Source organism: Lineus longissimus, chromosome 13, assembly GCF_910592395.1.
Source record: "Lineus longissimus chromosome 13, tnLinLong1.2, whole genome shotgun sequence".
Classification (NCBI taxonomy): domain Eukaryota; kingdom Metazoa; phylum Nemertea; class Pilidiophora; order Heteronemertea; family Lineidae; genus Lineus; species Lineus longissimus.
Window position 1 is genome coordinate 3,361,103 of NC_088320.1, and position 17,840 is coordinate 3,378,942.

At 41.9% G+C, this 17,840-nt stretch overlaps 1 protein-coding gene across 1 annotated transcript in view; it reads left to right on the forward strand.

Moving 5' to 3' along the window:
- LOC135497578 (uncharacterized) overlaps positions 1 to 17,840 on the forward strand; it is a 40,453-nt gene that overhangs the window by 18,196 nt on the left and 4,417 nt on the right. Inside the window, exons 13-20 of the mRNA XM_064787335.1 lie at positions 7,062 to 7,211; positions 7,382 to 7,971; positions 8,408 to 8,516; positions 8,713 to 8,877; positions 9,187 to 9,285; positions 9,688 to 9,783; positions 10,994 to 11,086; positions 11,413 to 11,508. Coding sequence (XP_064643405.1) covers positions 7,062 to 7,211; positions 7,382 to 7,971; positions 8,408 to 8,516; positions 8,713 to 8,877; positions 9,187 to 9,285; positions 9,688 to 9,783; positions 10,994 to 11,086; positions 11,413 to 11,508 — 1,398 coding nt within the window. The remainder of the gene's footprint in view (positions 1 to 7,061; positions 7,212 to 7,381; positions 7,972 to 8,407; positions 8,517 to 8,712; positions 8,878 to 9,186; positions 9,286 to 9,687; positions 9,784 to 10,993; positions 11,087 to 11,412; positions 11,509 to 17,840) is intronic.

A 17,840-nucleotide genomic window follows, 5' to 3' on the forward strand; every position in this document is an offset into this window, starting at 1 on the left:
GTTCCTTCTTCATTTTTCCCAATCAATCATGGCAAAATACTAAGGACAAAGACGCGAAATAGTGTTTAAAAAAACTGCACAAATCCTATCAATTCGACAATTTATATCAAGTGGTCTGATCATCTCAAAAATAATTACACTATGTCGGACTTGAGTATCGCAGTAATATTTCATCCATTTGGAAATATTTTGCCAGCGCGCCTTTTTTTCAATATGTCTGTTGTGATCTAAAAATGATGAATTATCCTTCGTATTTCTATTGTTGATGTGGCCGAGGACCTGACTCATCAGCGCAGCAGCGACAATATTATCCGCTCTTATATCAAATCGTGTTTAAGCCTACGTCCCCTTTAAATGTTCAAGGTGGTTCAACGTTTAGTTCGTACACGTATATGATTCCATTGGTATTCCAAGATATCATTCTGACATGTCTGAGATGCAGTGTTGTTTTCACATGATGATATCTCGCCAACAAAGCTGCCCGGGGTGGGTCCTGCGCACCGTGAGCTTAGACTGATTTTATCACCAGAACAAACTCATGGAACGTACAGTACCTAGTCACCTTACGTTTACCAGCGAATTCTCTCTCAGCTAATTCATAACAGTTATACCATTGATACAATTTGAAATTACGGGTTACCAATCGAAAATTCAAAAATTACCAGTTTGGTATACTGCATACTTGAATATAATAACTATTTTCGGGTAGACAACGATCAAAACATTGCTATAGACCTCCCTGTAGAGTCAACCAGTCAGCGTACCGGTTTCTAAGGTTCAATGAACAATTTTATAGCTAAAACAGGATTTTGTGGCCTCGGGCCATCTCGACCCCCGCGCGCTAATTCATATCATGCGATTGTCCGGACGCTACGATAGAAGACGAAAATTATAGGCTACGTTGAGTTTGTGAATGTTGCTCGTTATTCCTGATGGCGACTATAGCCTGGGTCAGAGTGCAACGAGAGAGCACATGTTCTTCTGGTAATATGTGGACTTCAACATAAGTTAACAAGAGAAATGTCTACATTTAGTGCAGAAAACTGTATAAATACACAAGTATGGTTTGCCAAATTCAGACGAATCGGCCATCAACGTGGTTGCTTTGCCCTTAAATCATGAGGTTTAGACGAACTACGATCGGATTGCGAATACGACTTCTGCTCCTCACTCGTCTTGATATTTAGCCGTTGTTTCTCGTTAAAATAGCCCACCATCATCAAATAATATCATAGCGTAATTTAATGTCATGGGTCCATCTCGGCTTCCGCCACCGGCGAATGTGCATTACCGCTTGATATGATATCAAATTAACCGTATAAGCCTGGTGCGTGAGAGTGTTCTAAAATGGGACAACTTTAGGACACGTATCAAAGCGAGTGATGAGATTAACGGAAAGCAAAGCTACTGTTTGGGTTTTCCACAGGGATTAACAAAGTCTCTCAAGGAAAGCGTCAAAACGGACGGAAAACTGACAATAAGGTGTTTGGAGCGTTCTGGTGATATGCTGCGATTATTAGCAAAATCAACGCTCGCAGGGTGCATTACTCACGCGTGTTGGTTCTGACCAAGATCTGGCTATCTTCTCCATGTGTTACTCGCTCCTCCGGCCAGATCGCTTTTGGTACGCTACCAGCAACGCGTTTTACTTCTTTGAAAGCAAGTGTTAAAAATAACATGCATCAGAGGTTCAAGATAAAAAATACCCATGAGGCGAAGGTTCAATTTGAAATAACCGCATTGCTTTGATAAGGACAGCTATATCGGACTGGGTAGCTTATGCTTAAAGAAATAGATCACATACTCTAATTCGTTTTCAGCCATAAAACGAAGTTCGAAAATCCTGTTACAGATACAAGTAGATTTTTCAAAAGTGATGACATCAAATTGATACAAAAAATCTGCCCGCCATCTCTTATTGATCATCCCAATGATGCAATGTTCCTTTTTCTCTGAAGCTTATTCGTCTGAAACGTTAGGGGGTTAATGCATTTTATATCGAAATTCAAAATCTTCATATCACGAAAAATCTTGTTCCGCGGTGAGAGAACACATGATATCTCCCCATGCAGACAGCTTTCGCGTCTTAAACGCAACATAAAAGGTCCCACATAAAAGATTTGAACGCCGGGTAGATAAAATCAGATGTTTTTCTCAGCTCTTGACAAGCATTATTATGCTACCTTTCGCGATGACTTGGCAAGATCGATGCGATAAGACACAGACCTAGTTAGTTGGTGTCTTCCATGAGTTAATATAGAAGCTGTCACCCCCATGACAACGATTTTCGCCAAGCACATTTTCCGTTGACAATAAATCTACCCGATTAAAAGGAATTTTTAACTGTTTTTTTGCTAAACCGTTCTATCTATATAGTTGAGATGGATGAGATTTTCAATAAAAAAACAATATGTTAAAATTTTCAAAAATTATCCACCACCGTATAGACAATTTTTTGACTTTTACTGCAAATAACACTAGAAGTTAGTAGATTGTCCTTGGTTGTAACCGGTGCACTTCAAATTTCTTAAAGTGCAGCTTTAACGAGTTCAACTATGCTTGCTTCTCGCCAACACCAGTGGTTTTCCTCAATCGCCCATTCTCAACATGGATTTTGTTGGCGGGGAGATGTATACCCGGCCTTGTGTTCACTTGCTACAGAATCTGAGACGAGCCCATAGCTCATTTAGTCGTTCCGTTGTCTCGGTGACTTGTCGCGACAAGTCGATAAAGCATTCCTTCACAGCCACGACAGTCGTCCTTTCCGAACAATTTAGTCCTGACATTGTATGAGTTATTTTCACACAAATAGTACACAAAATGATTTCGTTTTATTGAGATTTTGGTGTATGGTTTAATGATAGGTTAAACCACTTGAGTATTTTAATACCGAGTCTTGTTGCTAGTGAAATAATTGTCATATTTGAACAGCGGGATGTCAGTCAAGATGTTAGCCATTGATAGGTATATCCTATCATGAGAAGATAATTCATTAGACTATGAAAGGAAATATCACCGGTTGGCTTACACCTGAATATCGAGATCACATATGCACCTCCGTATTGTTAGTTGAAGTTGTAACCTCTCCAGACACCAGTCTAATATCATTGACAACGCATTATCTAATGAAGTAGTACCTTCAGACAGTTGGGTACGGAAATTCATCGTCGGAGTAAGGGTCTTTTTACTTAGGGTACTTAGTTTAGTATACAGAAACGATCAACACTAAATGAATGAATTTCACGTTTAAATCATAGTGTCTTTTGTACCTGCTGTAAATATTTTCATAACAAGTCACTCGAACTAATAAGATTCCGAAAGCATTTGGTTCAGCGGGTAGCATATACTACACTTCTATCTCTTCTGATAGACCAATCACTATGTTAGTACTACACAAAGATACACAATGTCCGTCTAAAAAATCAAGCGTCTAAAACACACTGTTGTTGACAGTACTAAGCTACTGCTTTAAACGCGCTGTACATTGTTGAAAAGAGAAACAAAGCCACACGCTTTTCCTCTCAAGTGTTGATCTATCATTTTCATTTTCCCCTTGAAATGTTCACCGATCGTCACGTGATGCCATTTATGACATGTGACGCCAATATGGCGACTACAGGATGGCGAAACCCCGCACAATCAAAACGATTCAATGTCCAGCACGTATCATTGTATTTCGAGTGTTTTTGAATCTCTTGACTGAGGCTTCATCTCATTGATTGGTGCTTGTTTCCATTCACTTGCACTTGAATCTTTGGACATGAATAGCCAGCCCTTTGTGGTGCACATTCAGGCCAACCCAGCTTCCGTTTTTGATGGACTGGCGAACCTGCTTCTTCTTTAGCATGCGCGTTCGATATTTTGTTTTGAGTCAAGATTTGAAGACTTTTAACTCATCAGCGACCTTCTCATTACATTACAGTTAATGGGGTACACCGTTCATATTCAGTCGTGCGTGGGGAGCAGGTTTTCGGCAACAGGGAAATACGTCCTTAAAGATCTTTGGGTGGGATAGTTGGTCAGTTAGTTGGATTATAATTTGATTTAAAAAAGGTCGGTCCATGTGTAACATTGTTTAACGTTAGGTCACTATCTTAGGATCGTATCAGCATAATGAATGGGCTGCGTAATAAGAAGTAACAAGATTTTATACAAATGTGTAGACTTTATATAAAAGTAACTTCAATTTATAGTTGATTAACTTTATGTTCGGCGCAACGTTAAAAATCCTGTTATCTGTGCAGTTAGTTTGAATTGAAATGTAGTTTGGCTTAGAATACTGCCATGACCGAGAGATTGTCCTTAGATATCAGTCTGTTCAGAGAATACCTGTGGTCAGCTCAGTCTAATCTCTTGATACAACACTCGGTGCACTATGCTTCCATTTTACGAGCGGGGCATTCCGCACTGAAGAGCGTACAGGCAGACGACAATGGCGAACAAGAAAAACAACATGGTGCGATAATGGCCAGCGTTTATTCGCCGTATGGGCGTCCATATTTCGTCTGTAAACCATTGTTGTTTTGTTGTAAACTAGATGATGAAGTGCTCCTGGGGTCTACACATTCTTAACTCTTTGACGACGAAAATGTCTTGATGGAAAATACATGTATAGATTCGTCGAAATCCGTACCCCATTAACCTACAGAATGAGAGTGAACGCATATTGCACTGAGGAAGTGTACATTGCACTGAGGCTGCTGGAGAAAATGGTCTTTACAACACGCAACACCGTTTTGCATTCGGCAAGCTAATTTCGTTTTACGTCGTTTGGTAGCCTATGTCGGAAAATATCCCAAAAATGTGTCCAGTAGAGACATTGATGTGTGCAGCGTGAGGATGTGGGGAATGCAAATTTTTGACCCACTTCTCATTTCGCCCCCACAATTTTGTTGGTATCGCCACCGTTGGTGTTACCACTTGTTGCTGCGATATTTGCCTTCAAATCTTGTCTCTCTGCACACCAATTTGCTAACAGCTTGTCAGACAGTGATTTGCAAATGTATGACACATGTCGACAGGCTAAATTAGGAAAATATTATTGTTAGACGAAGGGCCTGGCAGGGGGTCGTCAACACGACGACAGGGGCAGAATAAACCCAGGAACCAGAAAAACGGCTGATAACTTTAAAATGCCTTGTATTGAAAGGTTAAGGACCTATTGGATTACCGAGAAAAAAGGACGCAGAGGGGGTCATTCGGACTGTTGGGCACTGATCAAGGGTCTTTGTCCCATTTTGGCTGTTTGAGGGGGTGATTGCACGTTCTCTTGATAGCTGTGAAAGGGTCTGAAGAGGAAGTATAAACAATGCGATGTTCCTTTCGAGGGCTTTAGTTCCGTTTGTAGAATACTGTCAAAAAGCTTGATGACCGCTTCGCATGTTTTAACCCTTTCATTACATGAGATGACTTTTATCTCCAAGGCAAGGGCGTGATTAGTCTAACATCCAACGCCTCATATCAAGCGTGACTTGCAGTTATGCCTTGCACTTATGACCCCCTCATACCATCGTACATGCAGATACTATACACAAATTGTCCTATAACCCTTCCGGTAGACGAAACCCCAACTCTGTGTTGATGTGATGTACGCCAATTTCTTAACCTTTAGCGCCCGAGATAACGATCTTTCGCCTTGCGGGTAAGACCGGTAATCGCTGGAGTTAGTGATATTTGTCGCAGGTCGCGGCGATTACCGATTCCCGTCGCCGGTACTTGCGGTAAGCACAGCAAGAAAGATTTCTGTCGCATTCGATCATGGTTGCCGCTGCTGAGATGAAGAGGTCCAGCAAGTCGTTCTGGACTCGCCATCCTTTTTTGGGTACCGGTTAAATAGATCATGAGATGTTCAGATAATAAAGGACCATGATGGCTGGCCACACCTGCACTCCCTTCAACAAAGGAAAATCAGTTAACCCGACCCTTCCATAATTGTGACCGGGCCAGAAATAGATAATTACAGGGTTTCAGGTTGAGGGGCTAAAATTATGATACCCCTGGGGTAAGTGACTAGGGGATATTTGGGGACAACCAGTTATCTCTGGCCCTCTCTATACAGGGGGTGTAATGATGCTCGACGTCCCCAGGACCCCGCCCGCTTGGAGGTTTTCAGAAAAAAAACAGCCTCACCTAGGAAGCGACTCAACATACAAGTGTCATCATGTTGACATCAACATGGAACCTTGAATAATGAGCAAATGTAAATGATCACAGATTGGCAGCTAACAGTATGAAATCCGTATGTTCTTGAAATAGCCTATAACTCGGTCAGATCAAAAAGGCATTTCTCATAGCGCATTCCTGTTGAACAACCTCCAAACATACATCTTATCAGCTTATTCCCCCTTAATCTAAATTAGAGGAAAAAGGGCCGTAGCTTTGAAGTTACCTACAAAAAAGATTTTCTCAATTACAATGAGACTTGAGCTTGCTAAAACGGTGTAATGGTTTTTAATCTGCTTTTGGCATTTCGGTTTGTTTTATGCTTTTTGAAATTATTCGTGTGGCACAACACTCTTTTAGTTAAAGTGCCATTACTTGAATATGAAGTAGGTCTGAGGGTCTCCACTTTATTTAGGACTATAATAGAGGTTAATATGTTGGCGTCGTATTTTGACTTCAAGGAGGGAATTGGCTTTAACTCTTTAAGCCCCATTCTTTAAATGTCAAAGTTGGTTCCTTTGATATACTGATTGAGCCGAAAACAGAATTTTGAAACATTTCATGGAAGGTCATGGCGTGAAATATCAAACAAACTCTAAATAAGCAGTGAGAATTCAAAATAAGATGCTGGGAGGTTTGAAAATAAATTTCTCCAGTTTTGATTAGATCGTTCATTGTACATAGGTCGATAAAAGCGTGTTGACGCTGTGTACCCGGCTCGGTTGCGTTTTCTATTCAATGACCGTCAACAAAATAGCTCCAAGCTAGTTTTTTCCCAGTTTTATTTGTTGGAGTGGCGCGAGGAATATAGACATATCAGGATTGAATACTCACAATGCGTCACATGTCCGTCCTAAAAAACCTAACATGTAACATGATGTATTTTTCTTCTTCTTCAGGTTGGAAGCCGTGGTCCTCTTGGTCGCCCTGTAGCCAAACATGCAAAGGGGGCAGCCAAACTCGTTCCAGGGACTGCATGAAGGTCGCACCAACAACCTGTGAAGGTAGAAGCGGTGAGCGAAGATCGTGCAATACATTTCAATGCAAAGGTACGTTGCCTTGTGATGGCCGATAAGATAAATTAGATGTTTGCAATTAGCATTGTTATCTTTTGTATTTCCCGTTTAACTCACATTTTCGGCGAATTTGCAAAAAGATACAGTCGTCAATTAGCCCGATCTTCCTTTAACGTAATCGTCTACTGTACTTTATATTTCAGGGGTAAAGGACCTGATTTCCATCTTGTCGTTACGCTCGTTCCCGCTAGGCGTCTCTATCACACCATCTCGCCCCCAAGCATTCCACATACAACAGCCATCAATATTGAATACGTACACGACAAAAATATATCCTAAGAAATTCCCGACGGATTTCTCAATATTATTAACAATAAAACCAAAACTTCATAACCAGGGTCATGTTATAACAATAAATGACGTGGATGGGACGCTCAGACTCAGCATACAAGCCGGAATAAACCCGGTCTTTTATTACTCAGACAAGGACAATCTTCCGGGGAAAGGCTCCCCACGATTTTTTGTAAATCCTAGTGACGGAAAATGGCACCAGGTAGCTTATAGTGTCAAAAAAGATACAGTGACTTTAATTTATGACTGTTCATTAGAGGTAACGCGACCTTTGGAGCGTGGTCCTCGGCCAACCATTGGCGTCAATACTATTACGTCATTAGGTTCCATATTTGGAGACGAGTCACGTGGGACGCTGTTTGAAGGCGACATTGAGCAGGCTATCATCGTGGAAGACCCGGATGTTGCAAGGAAACAGTGCAGCTCTGTTGTTTCGCCTATCGTAAGTAAACAGTTATGATAAATGGCAAAAAGTGTATACATGTACCAATGCACATTCCTTGCAAGGTTAATGAAACCTCCATACCTCTGATTTTCATTCATTCATTCATATCAGTCACCGACATTTGTTTACAAACCAACCTGGTCGTGCATCTGGACGCATCTGCAGTTGCTACAGCCGATTACCTGGATTATTTGCTCTTATAATTTCTCAAATAATCTCACTCTAAAGTATAACTTTGGAAGGAACTTGGAGTGGATGTTGCTCTGCAAACCCAAATAATGTGGAATAAGAATCTACATCTGAAGAGGAAGACAGACTTTGTCTAACGTGTCTGCTTATCTGGGGTAGAGTGTAAAAAAGGACAGCATAGCATTGAAAAATGGAACGACTTGTGGGAATTACTCTGTTGATCATTATAACTTTGCTTCTTCAGCACGAGGAGATCAGTGATGGCGCTGACGTTGGAAGTGGAGACAAAGTTGAAGGGAGTGGTAAGGGAGACGGGTCTACGGTAGAAGAAGGCTCGGGCAAGGAGCCGAAAGGTAAAGTAACGTTGGCTGTGTGATAAACTTGTGACAGAAACGTGGGATGACACTAAAGAGCCCCACAAACGACCGGGCCGGGAGCGATTTTTGTCCTCGCGAATATATTGGAAGCTGATGGAAAAAATTATATTTGTCAAAGAATAGGTCATCGAAGGTTCCAAATCTAGTTCGTGCTATTACTGTTTTGTTTCAGTGGAAAGTGCGTGGTCAGAGTGGTCACCCTGCAGTGTAACGTGCGGTGAGGGTAAGAGAACTAGGACAGCATTCTGCACCGATAACGAACTGTCGCTGAAAGAATGCTTGAAGGAAGGGGAAGCTAGTACCGAGTCGGGGGAGTGCAACCAAAGTGATTGTCCAGGTAAGTTTTATGTCGACCGAACATACATGTATATGTATAGCATCTCGTCGAATCAGTTCAAACATGTCATTTTATCCCGTATTTTTTGAGACTTTCCGTTTAGCGTCAACGGGCGACGCACTCTCAGTATAGAGTACAGCTACCGACGACTTTTGACAACATCATTTCCGTGCACTTATAATCTGGATTTCGTACAGTTTGAACACGTATATAGGTGTGCCTTAAACCTCAGTGCGATATATCTGCATCAAAATACAGTGCAGATTCTGTACTTTACTTTCACTTTCAACTTCAATTTTCATATTATAGTCAAGTGCTCAAAGCCATGCCTGAATGGAGGATCATGTGATTATTCCACTGGGCGCTGCGCATGCGTGACAGGTTTCTTTGGGGTCCAGTGCGAAACGGGTAGGTTAACAGAGATATTATCCTCCTCCTCCTCCCCATTGTCGTCATGGTTCTCCCAGGTTTTCAACCCATTTTATGAAACATCAGCAATTTGCACCCAGTGACAATCCCGGACCAAACATGATTTGATGCGTACGACTCGAAAAGCAAAGATGGAAGCACTGTTGAAGCGATCTGCAGGTTGATATTGGTTCGATAAATCCAATGCCTCTTTCTCCGATACCTACAAGCATAAAGTCTCTTGTCACGTCCACTCTGAGACTCTGCAGATATTCCATTTCTACATTGAGTTCCCCGGTCTCGTTATGGTAAAATATATCGAAAACCATACTCAAATTTGTCCCAAATCGCAAATCATGTGATCTTATCACGTAATATTGACCTTCGTACTTGACCTTCCAGTTGCCTGCTACCCTGGTTGTCATAACGGAGGAGAGTGTAAACTGCCCAATGTGTGTTCATGTCCAGCTGGCTATAGAGGGAGCCAGTGCGAACAAGGTAACCATTTCGGCGATTTCATTCACATAGTGGTCGGTAATGCGAAATAGCAAATTTTGGACAAGGAAGAGCTGATTTTCAAACATCGCCAATCTGGGTTCCAATTTTTATAAAAATCACGTGAGGCGGACATTGCATTGTATCCCTAAGTAACCTACTCATTATCGGCGAATGAGTTACTTTGGCCAGGGGACCAAAAGCCTTATACAGTTGTGATTTCACAGGAGTAACCGAATGCTGTGTTGCTCACGCGAGTAGTAACAGCGCAAGTAATTGAGCACGCTAATGGATATCGAATGATATGAATGCTGTCTTATCTCGAGGCATTTTAAAGGGACAAGAGGGGAGGTTCCAGTGCACTTTAACGTTGGTGGTGGATAATTCCATACTTTGCTTCGTATTAAATTGTCAAAAAACGTCGCAGGCTGTAGTAACACTGCTCTTACAATATGATGATATCTAAAGCCGGAATTTTGCCACTGATGATTTAAAAGTGGCCTGTGTTTTTCTGGTAGGCTTTACATGCTGTTCTTTCTGTTGCTTCCAAGTTATTTCCTTTCTATCCACATTTATAGTCCTGTTTGGAGAAATTGCGGCCACACTGGAAGCGATTTGACTAAAAAACCGAACCTTTCGTACCCCGGCCTTCCCCCTTAAAGTACATGTCAAGGTGCACTTAGGTTGTTGAACTCTTCCCGTCTCATTAGAGTTCAATTTGTCGAACCTGTCGTCCTAGAAATAGCAGGACGACTGACGTGAATGAACCAAACAGGTCTGACTTACAGTCACCTTAAATAGTCTGTCTTTGAGGAATTAACGCTGTTCTAAGTCCTCCGATTTCCGATAGCATCGCAAAACGATGACGGCAGTTTGCTTCTAATTCCATCATTTCACATCCTTTGAAGTTGCTTTCTGCACAACGGCGATGCCCAGAAAAAGTAATTGAATACGTCAATCAGCAGATCTCAAATAACGGTGGCGAATCCAGAAATTTAGAAAAGGGTGGCGCGGCAAAATTGTGTGATATTGGAAATGAAGACAAATTTGGATATTTAAGTGCCAACTCGCTGCGAGGTATTGCTACCCCGTTTCTTGACGCGACCTCGAACACTCTATGCGGAAGCTCGAGACATATATACGGTTTTATATAAAGAGGACAAAATTTGGATGCCGTCACCGACATTACTTGAGTTTATTTTACACATTTCAGCCATTTGTAGCCCGCCATGCCAATATGGCGGTCGATGTATGCGTCCTGGCTTGTGCGCATGCCCATACGGCTATGCGCCACCATACTGCACGCGTAAGTACCATTTCTCTTGAAACTCTGGCGAACTGCACATGTACAGTGGATTCGGTCTTATCAATTCTCAGAAAAACGAGAAAACCGTTGAACAATTACATGAGGTTGAATTGATCAAGTCAAAAATGTTTTGATAAAGTGATCATCGTAATTGTCATCATCATCATCGTTCCAAATATGGCAGTGCTTGGCCTACGCAACGCCAATCAGATTCGTTGCGTGACAAGGGCCTAGCCTTTTAGTAGTTTCTTTGGGTTCTAACAGTTGTGCTATTGGAATCTTTATACGAGGTCTTTAATTATTACAGTTCTATCTTTTTTCTTCAGCCATGTGCACGAAGCCCTGCCTGAATGGTGGTCAGTGTGTGGGAAGGGAGGCTTGTAGGTGTCGTCCGGGGTACAGTGGCAGTCAGTGCCAGTCAGGTCAGTGACAGTTGGATAATCTCGTGAAGGTCACTATATTAAAGAAAATTATATTGATTCACTTGGCCAGTGATCAGTTAAATCTGTGCAGGCTATTTTAGTCAAGCCGATTTCTCGGCGATGGCATAACCAGTGATCGTGCAAGAGGTATCAATATGTTGGTGGGATGGTGATGGCTAGTTGAAGTACCATAAGGCCATTCTACCTTACTGCAAAAATTAGAAGAAGTGACTGCTCGCGGAATCAGAAAAGGTCGACCGTGTATTGTTAGTGGAGACAGTGTAGTGTGTAAATCGAACTTTTCATAAGTAGTCCCACGCTCAGAGACCGAAGGACAAGAGACGAAGGCTGTGATATGGCAACTTTTATTGGGCAAGTACATGTATATCTAAATACTGCAAAACTTGGAATATAATAGGCAGGTTTTGCAATCCCGACGAACTACGAACTACAATACATAATTACAATAACGCAACATTTGCAATAACGCAACGTTTACAATAACGCAACGTTACTGCTAACGTCGCTTGCGCAATCGGACAAAGGGATCAGATGCAGGTGGGTGGAGGGTGTTGCAGTGTCGATGAGGATGGGGAGGGGTGGGGGGACAAGGGCAAATGGCAATGCCATAATAACAATTGAACAATGCACAGGTCGCTTTCAAGGTGGCAAGAACCGATTGCTGACCAAAACAATGTCATAGTCTGTTAACACCAATGGAGTATTCTCTTATATTTTATCCCAAAACCGCTCAATCAAAATGGTGCAGAGACTTGATATTGACGTTTATTGTCGTCAAGAGGAAATTGTTCTAAAAACTGATATGGGCCTAAAATATCAATAATATCCTACCTAAAACATTCTCTGGGCCTTGCATCAAATTAGGCCTGCCTTAAGAAAAAGGTAAGAAAAACTAATTCCGATATTTCGAGAAAACAAAGCCTTCAGAGCAATGATATTGATCTACAACAAATTCCTCTTGAAAACAAATAATGTGTCAATAAGGCGCATCACTGCATCATTTTGAGAAATTAAATGTGGCACAAAAATGCATTGTAGAAACACTTCTTTGCTGTGACCGAGACAATTACCCAGACAAATAACTCCATTGCTGTTGCACCTCGTGCTGTGAAATATATCAGCCGTTATCACGTCACAAAAATCACCAAATTATTGCCACATTGAAAACGGAACAAGAAATAGCAATATTTTGGATCAGCGATAACATACATAAAGTGCTATTGATTTCAGCCCAATGGGGAATAAGCACATTTTTGGCAAAGGTTCATTTGAAACAAAGAGTAACAATGTTTGATGGAATTTTCATGAGAGTCAACCCAACAGCATAAATTACAACAAGAAAATGGTAAATTCCATTGGTTACTGGTGTTCCCTGATCAGGACCCTTGACGTCTGGTCTGGAATAGAAAGGGAAGTAGCATTGAAATATACAATTTAAGAAATGAAATTGTGCTTTTTTTCATGACATTAAAAATCTTCTATTAGCATATCATGTGTAATATGTCTATACAGATGTTTACGCCTGTGACAGCTTCATTTGGCTCTAATAAGATGAATAAATTAAATTGAATTGCAAGGCAATGGTGGTCAACCTGCCTCGGGTTTGTCCCAATATCAGTCACATGATGATTGACCTGAAGCCTCATCAACTGTAGCCAGCTTATCGAGTTCTATCTCATTTACCTCAATTGTGTTCCACATATCTGGCATCCTGAATATTTATCTTCAACTCATGCGGAATGGGCAACTGGATACCAAGGGACAGCGAAACCACACGAAATAGAGCAATTATTAACCTGAAAAAATAGGAGACAATTCGAATGCTGCTTCAGTCAACAATGGGCGATCTGTTCAGGAGACGTCTTTCAAATCGCCAATTGTTTCATAAACGAGGGCTGGACAGACAGTTCAAGCTACTCTTTGCAGATTTCCTTCTTCCAATGAATCAATCGCGTTTTGTCTCGACCACACTTGCATAGTTACACTAGCAGTCCGCATTAATGTTTGCTTATCATAAATTTACTTTAAGGTCACGTGCAGGTCTTTTTGGTAATTGCTGGGGTGAAACTTGTACTGCGGGACAGACTTACATGTCCACAAAACGCAATGTCACTGCTGGACTGATTTACAAGTCCACAAAATGCAGAATCGGACATGGACATCATTACCCCAGCAAGAACCCACAAAATAGGGCCGTTTAAATGTTTGAGACATGTTTATACAATAACAATACTGAAGCTATTGCCTGCAGTGACCTTGCTACTGATTTTTATGTGGGAGGGGCCAGGGACCGTGACTATTGATAAAGTCCTCACGATATTATATTCGTCAACAATGGGGCACAGACTTTCAGATATTTTCGTGACTGACCTATATTACCAGTACAGTCCAAGATATATTTCATTTTTTCTTGACTGACCTATATTACCAGTACAGTCCAATATATATATTTCATTTTTCGTGACTGACCTATATTACCAGTACAGTCCAATATATATATTTCATTTTTCGTGACTGACCTATATTACCAGTACAGTCCAATATATATTTCATTTTTCGTGACTGACCTATATTACCAGTACAGTCCAATATATATTTTATTTTTCTTGACTGACCTATATTACCAGTGCAGTCCAATGATACTAGTCTGTATATTATTCTAGGGCTGGGGTGGGGACGGGGAAATTCTCCAGTGACAAACTTTTTGATTGTCATTCTGGTAAAGAAAAAACACGTCCAAAGAGGAAATTTATTCTCACAACTTTTGACAATGCTCGAAAACAACTTTAAAAATGTACATGTGGCGAGTCGCCACATGTACTGACTATACCTGTGGATCTAAATATATATATCATCATTGAAATCCTTAGGAGAAAAAAAGCAACTTGAAGACAAAAAGGGTTCCATGCCCTGGGTTTCCATGTACCGCGAACGATGCTAACGATAGGATTTAGCTGACAGCATTTGGCCACATGAACCCCTCCAGTCCAAAGACGCGGGGGGGCGTCAGATCAATTTGAAACCGCCATGGACATCACTTCTTCCCCCTCACAAGTCGGTCGCGATGACCTCCATGTGCAAACCATTTTGGCTGTGGATGCCCTGGTAACCCATGTCGCCTAACCCGACATAGCGCGCTGCCTGATTAGAAGTTACCGCCTCTGAGACCCAGGGTTGAGACACTGGGGTCTGCCCCTAGCTGACAGGTGGCTGGAGATCCATATCATAGAGCATACCAACCGTACATAACCGGCTGGACTGGTACACCCTATCAGGCTCAGACCCCCCAACGGAGTCTATTGAGCGCAGCCGCAGCGCCAGTTAATATGGATGGATTTACGTCGTCAAATAACTGTCGACCTGATGAGCATTCGTTCACGGCACACAGAGTTTATCGGGGTTGGGGGCGAAGAGACAAGACCAGAAACTCCTATGGGGTCGCGGGCGCAATGCAACCCGAGGAACGAGATGCACCCAAAGTACAAGCTCGAAAATAACTGGCTCATCCTTCGCCATAGGTGTCAAGTATGTACCACTTATACAGACAGGCGTCATTAACGTTGGGTAACACCTCACAAGGAGTAATGCCAAACAGTTTTCAAGACCTTATATTTAGCGAAAAGGTGTGACAATAATGATAATATATCAGATCCAATACCAGTCCCTTGACCAAACCAAACCATTTCTTGAAAGTTCAAGGGGGCGTCGGGGCTTCTGAAAGAAAAACGCATCGGCATGACAGCTACGTAGATAAATCGAAGTGATAGAAGGGCTAACTCGCAATCTGAAAAGGGTAAGCAGGCGTGTTGAGTCTTTTATAGTTACACGCAACAAGGTCACATATCAATCCATGCCCTGCAAGTGTCGCTAACCCAACCCTTTCTCAATGCAACTAGAGCTACATGTAGCTTTTTTCACGATCACTGGGAAGGGTGTCGGAGCCATTTGGAGGTGTATTATCATTCTTAATTTCACCTTATTTCTCCAACTTTTTTCGGGAGTGAGGTAAACCCAATTAATTTGGTCGAGGTCAATCCATTGTTTTTTCCACAATTAATGACCTGGGCCATGATACCATCCACGCACGTTTCAAGAAATTCGTCTTGGTAGAAGGCCTATTTGATAGCAATCCTGCAATTGTCTCTACAGCACCCAGCCAGTCCCTTTCACTGGTAGTGGTTCATGTATGGGAAGATTCAGATACTAAGTAAGGGAAGGGGGGGGGGGGGTACAAGAGCCTCAATACAGGTGAGGGGGTTCAAAAGCCCCAGTATACAGTTAGATATTAAAATGGTAACAAAATAGCCAACATTTATCTTCGTACACCACCTTTATACTTATAGGGGCTATAGGTGGATATTTATTCAATGGTAAAACTCAATGGTGACCAGAATATAATGGCTCGCGAAAGAAATTTTAAGTCAGTCTTTTGTTTGCTGCTGGTTTGTTGCGGCTTTCAGCAGCTTCCTGGAACTACACTTGCAAGGATATCTTTCGAAAGCCACAAAGTGACCGCGGGGCCAATGTATTGTTGTCATTTTTCACATTTAACAGCTTCGTGACCCCACCAAAACATACTTAAAAAAACAACCTGGTATAGGATTTCCCAGGACAGGAGGTTAATACCTCTGCTTGCCACCATGCGCCGCCACTTATGCTGATCTCGCCAGTTTTGGACACGGCTTGTGAAATGCAGGCAGGGCTAATGTTACACCCAGTTTTTGTGCATTGTTTATTGCAGTTCAATGATATTTCAATTTTCCTTTTTGGAGAAGTCACGGTCCTGTTGGAAGACATTTTTGTAGGAAAAACAGTTGTCCTTTTAATACCACTGAATACAAGAGGGGGTATCACTAAACTATGGTCATTTCATCACACAAGTCTGGGGACAACTGGCAGGGTTTATCAAAGCTTTGGGATGCTGATCTCGTATGGAATAGGATAGATTGATAGTCGATCGTTACACGGATGGCAGCACAGAGGTCAAATGAGACGATTGGTAATTTTTGCCATGTTCGATTTTATGCCTTTTCTTTCTGAGACAATTAAGGTCCTCATCATACATATCACATGCCACAGAATCAAGGGCTGATTGGTTCAGAGATAGAATGTGTTATATTAGCACGAGACACATTGCGCCAAGCACGTGGCGTGTGACGTCATAAAACATGGCAGATATGACCGATCGAACGATATAGTACCATACATATCACATGTCACAGTATCAAGGGCTGATTGGTCAAGAGATAAAATGTGTTATTAGCACGTGACACATATCGCCAAGCACGTGGCGTGTGACGTCATAAAACATGTCAGACACGACCGATCGAACGATATAGTACAATACATAGGGCATGGGCTCACAGCGTCCTCCTTTCAACACGTTCAAAGGCCACTGAGCTGAGCCGAGTGTGGAAATCTTCAGGACAGCAGTAGCGGATTTAGGGGTCTCGCATCAGTCATCCCTTTTTGTCAGCGAAATGAATATTCAGGGCACCTCTCCCCAAGATGTCAAGATTTTTACACCCCCCCCTCGTTTTCAGGATTGCACCTTCGGTTCTACATGTATCATAAGTTCTCATTGGTGGGGCAGCGCCCCCCCCACGCTTTTTTCCCAAATTTCTGGATCCGCCACTGCTGCAGAGATGAAACGTTTCATAAGAATACATGTATGTGCTGTCAAGGAAGTTTCGATTGAGAAAAATAACTCACCATGGTGTTCATGTCGTATCTTGTGATAAACCGGTTTGAGCAGCATTAGGTGTGCTAGACAGGACAACATGTTTGGTATCTGCAAGGAATGAAAATGACGAGATAAGATTGTATTCAGCATCAAACAAAAGTCACAAAAGTTGTGGAGAAAAAGTTGCGGAGAAATCAGACTGAACTTACCAATATTGAAATAGCGCTTCGACCAAGAAACATGTGCCTTGTTGGCGTTGACACAACCGAACGCTTGTGTTCCCGAAACCGGTCTGTCGAACCAGCAGCACAGCCAAATTCAACGCGCCTAGTTGAGTACGTTACGTCAGAGAAATCCACACATCTATTCGAATTGTGATTTTGAATAAGATTTATATTGACCCATTCACGAAAAGCCGACGGTCAAATAGAGCTCACCAGTCAAATAATGGGCTCACGGTCGGATGCACACGAGTCAGACAGAAAGTGACATAACGGCTTCGATGAAACTTAGCATTGAATTTATGGTATTTTTAAACGAGCCTACATGACACAACATGATTGTTGAATGTTATCGCCAGTATGTAACAGTATGACATAATATTTGGTCATTATTACGCCTAATCTCG